The 3,880-nt window shown below is 39.0% G+C and overlaps 1 protein-coding gene across 1 annotated transcript in view; it reads right to left on the bottom strand.

The window, feature by feature from the left end:
- LOC107739444 (villin-1-like) overlaps positions 1 to 3,880 on the bottom strand; it is a 20,784-nt gene that overhangs the window by 6,013 nt on the left and 10,891 nt on the right. The window contains exons 14-19 of the mRNA XM_016551548.1: positions 2,953 to 3,132; positions 2,702 to 2,847; positions 1,549 to 1,693; positions 1,273 to 1,461; positions 1,126 to 1,194; positions 798 to 953 (exon numbers count right to left, since the gene is read on the bottom strand). Of these exons, the coding sequence (XP_016407034.1) occupies positions 798 to 953; positions 1,126 to 1,194; positions 1,273 to 1,461; positions 1,549 to 1,693; positions 2,702 to 2,847; positions 2,953 to 3,132 (885 nt within the window). The remainder of the gene's footprint in view (positions 1 to 797; positions 954 to 1,125; positions 1,195 to 1,272; positions 1,462 to 1,548; positions 1,694 to 2,701; positions 2,848 to 2,952; positions 3,133 to 3,880) is intronic.

Here is a 3,880-nt window from a genome sequence, read left to right as displayed (position 1 = left end):
TCGAGCCGCTCTTGACAGTCGCGGCAGCACGGTCTCGTGTTGTTTCCACCAGCGCGGCAAATTATATATTTTTTTCATCACTAATTGATGGATGTCTAAAATATAAAAATAAGGAGAAGCCTAAAACAAGCCCGATGCCCGGCCCGCGTATTAACTATGACGTGAAAATTGTCCCGAAGCCCGGCCCTAGGGGCGTAAAAAATTCGGGGCCCATTGGGCCCGGGCTGAAATGCAGGGCTCTAGTTCAGGCAAAAGGAAACACCCATACTATGCAGCAATCATCCTTAATTGCAGAAATGTGGCAAAACATCTCTGGAGAGAACATAGGCTACATTTGTGAACGCACATTTTCTGCAATGTCGCGCGTCAAGTCACGCATCTGGTTGGTTTGTATTGGTGACATAATATGTAAATGATATGCGTGCGGCCCGTGAGACTTGCACTTGGACCATAGTGCGGCCTAGTGGAAAAAAAGGTTGAGAACCACTGCTTTACGGTAATAAGAATGCCTCATTTATTATCATTACCTCAATGCACAAAGCTTAATTGTCATAAGGCAACAGTCCTAAAAAGTCCTAAAAATAAACTTTATTTTCTTTAAAAGTATTGTAAGAAATTTCTTATTTGAATTTTTACTATTTAAAAATGTTTTGTATTCAAATACACACATATATATATATATACAACATATACAACATATATACAATTTTAATTGTTTTGGGCATTTTTTTTCCATTGCATTTTGGAATTGTGTGTTAGATTTGTGCAAGAAAGATGTTTGTAGATCAAGAGTTCACCTCTTTTCTTGTGGGGTCGACTCCATCAGGCAGGTCTTCTGTCTGAACGTTCACCAGCTTCTCTGGAGGGAAGGTTTCTGTGACAGGACGGGGTAAGTTACCCCCTTGAGTTGAGTTAGTTGAGTTTGTTTGGTTTGTGGTTGGTTTGGTCAGATCCTGTGCACAAGGTGTTAAACCGTTTTTCACTTTCACTTGCTACTGTACATTTATGCATTTAGAAGGTGTTTTTCATTTTACATTTTATCAGTTCATGCATCCCCTAAGTAACTGAGCCCATGACGTTGACATTGCTAGTGAAATGCTACCATTTGAAGAATAAATAACCTACCACAGTAATTTCGATGAGATCAGTTGCAGTGCCAAGCTCTGCTTTCAGCTGGTCGTAGGATTTCCCACTCTAAAAGAGAAAAAAAATTGACTATGCCGTACGCTTGTGAAGTAAATTGTCATGCCGAAACTCATGTCATCTACTTACACTCCACTTTTGTGGGTCCCAGGCTTGGAACCAGCCTGTAAAAGTGGGCGGCTCAAACCCTTGCTTCACCACTAGAATAGGTGTATCCAGGTCACGCCCTGCAGGATGGGACTTCAGATATTCCTGTGCTGTAACCACTGCGTCATGCTTCTCCTTGTCATTGGCACCTTTGCCGATCCACAGGTACACCTAACAGAACATATTTGTGCTGTTATTTCTAGTGGTCTGGAAAGAATATGAACAACTGTGAAGAGAGAAAACCACGCCGACATTCACCTGATCCCAGATGTCCAGCAACATCACGTCATCCTCATCCAGGTCGTCTTGGTTAAAGTTTGCAATCTCTGTTGCTATGAAGCGACCTGTCTGGTTGGAGCACTCAAACAACCTGGGCGTGATATTGCAGTTCTCATCCTGAAGTCTGAAAAAAGAAGAAATGTATAAGCAGTGTCCTAAAACTTGTGAACTGTCTATGTAGGCAGTCATATCCTTTGCAAAGAAAGCAATGCCAAAATGCATTCTCCAATGCTAAACCCTATTGAAATCAATTGTCCATATCACTCTCCTGTGTTCTTCATTTGAGGAGCGCTATAGAGTGCATCAGTTACCACCCACTTTTTCTGCAATGTTGGTTCTAGAAGTATTTTTTCCATTCACTTTTCTCATAGGGATTTTAAAAAGTCTTTATTAAAGCATTATAAGCCATGAACCAAACCCACAAGATTTGTTTGCCACAACTCTCTGATTGGTGGGATTTTCTTCACAGCATCATGGGTAGTTTTTCACTAAGAATTACAATAGTAAACACAATAAAAAATAAAAATAAAAAAATAATGGCTTAAAAGGCATATACCATACAACAGGTCTGTCTTTTTTAAGTTATCAATTAAAAATCAATTTCCCTATGGAGAAAATTAATAGAATTTTTACTTATGGACCCTGACTGTTGCACTGTATTTGTCTGATTCATTATCTACAGTATGTACAGCATTTCAAAATGCTCATTTATAAGGTTCCATTTCAGTTAAGATGCAGACTTAGTATGTAATGTAGCTGCCCTATGTAGACAAAAAGGCAGCTGAGAATACCTTTTAAATTCCAGTTAAATTCCTGACTTTGAATTGAATTTAAACTAAAAGATGCAGCATTCCAATTTGAATGGAAGAAAGTGGAATTAAAAATGTATTGAAATTAAAATTTAATTTTTAACTATAAAAGCAATGTGACACCGAAGACTGGAGTAAAAATAAACACAAAATTCAGCTTTGAAATCACAGAAATTAATTACAATTTAAAATATATTAAATAGAAAACAGTTATTTTACCTTATAATGATATTTCACAACATTTCTGTTTCAGTAGGATTTGGAACAGAGCCAAGCAGATAATTTGTTCTTTTACAATGTACAATATGCAAATGTTACTGTACCTTTTGCTGCTGGCATACTGTGATTTTCCACCAAGGTTTACCCAGAAGTCAGCTGGTTCCTGACCCTCTGCAATAACATTCTTCTCCCTCTTGGAGATGATGTCAGCCAGCGATTTGGCCATCTCTCTCTCATCTCCACTGCAGCCCTACACAGTAATATTTAAGGCAAGTATGTAGGACAGACAGGTAAGAAATATGCAGAAACGTCTTCTGAAATATGCCAGATATTCTCAGCATTTGAAACTACCAACCTTGCCATACCACAGGTAGCAGCACTTATCTGTGCTGAGCACAAACACATCGTTGGAGTTCAGAGAAGATGAGCGTGGAGGCACCTCAACAGCACGTGTGTTGAACTCATTTGTTCCATGGACGTGAAACAGTCTTACTGATGGTTGAGAATGGGAGGAGCCTTCTCTGGAACTTCCTTCCTGTTAGTCAATCACAACCAGTGAAGAGGTGAATGCATGCACTGCAAGGCTTAAGTTAAAGTGTGTAATTTCTGCACCACTAGTGGCACCGTACACAATTGTTTCCAAAACACTACTACTGCCCCTATTTGACAGCCCCGCCTCAAATGTTTTCAAGGAGCCACACATTGCACGCTTTTCTTGCCAGGCTATGAGTAGCTTACTTTAATTGTCCTTGCAAATTAAACTTGGACAGATAAAGGTATGTTTATAGCAAAAAAATCTTTTAGTATGCTACTAAAGCAGTAGCCTCAAAAGTACACCTTTGTATCCTAACTGCCCGTAAAAGGTGCATATTAGTATTTTAAGGTACTCCCTCCTAATAAGCACCCGTTATGAAGTGACTAGGGACAAAGTTGTACCTTTGAATGTACTGCCCATGTAGCAAGCTGTTGCACTTTTTTCTGGTAGTTTTTTTAAGAACAGAAACAAAATCATTTTTAAAGGGATAGTTCACCCAAAAATGAAAATTTTGTCATTAATTACTCACTTTCATGTTGTTCCAAACCCGTAAGACCTTCGTTCATCTTCGGAACACAAGTTAAGATATTTTTGATGGAATCTGAGAGCTCTCTGACCCTCCCATAGACAGCAAGGATCCTTACACGATCAAGGCCCAGAAATAGCATGTGACATCAGTGACATCAGGGGTTCAACCGTAATTTTACAAAGCTACGAGAATACTTTTTGTGCGCAAAAGAAAAAAAAA

Source organism: Sinocyclocheilus rhinocerous, unplaced genomic scaffold (genome assembly GCF_001515625.1).
Source record: "Sinocyclocheilus rhinocerous isolate Xijiao unplaced genomic scaffold, SAMN03320098_v1.1 scaffold2751, whole genome shotgun sequence".
NCBI classification, from domain to species: Eukaryota; Metazoa; Chordata; class Actinopteri; order Cypriniformes; family Cyprinidae; genus Sinocyclocheilus; species Sinocyclocheilus rhinocerous.
The sequence above is the reverse complement of the archived record's forward strand: the minus strand, read 5'-3'. Positions and strand labels throughout refer to the sequence as shown.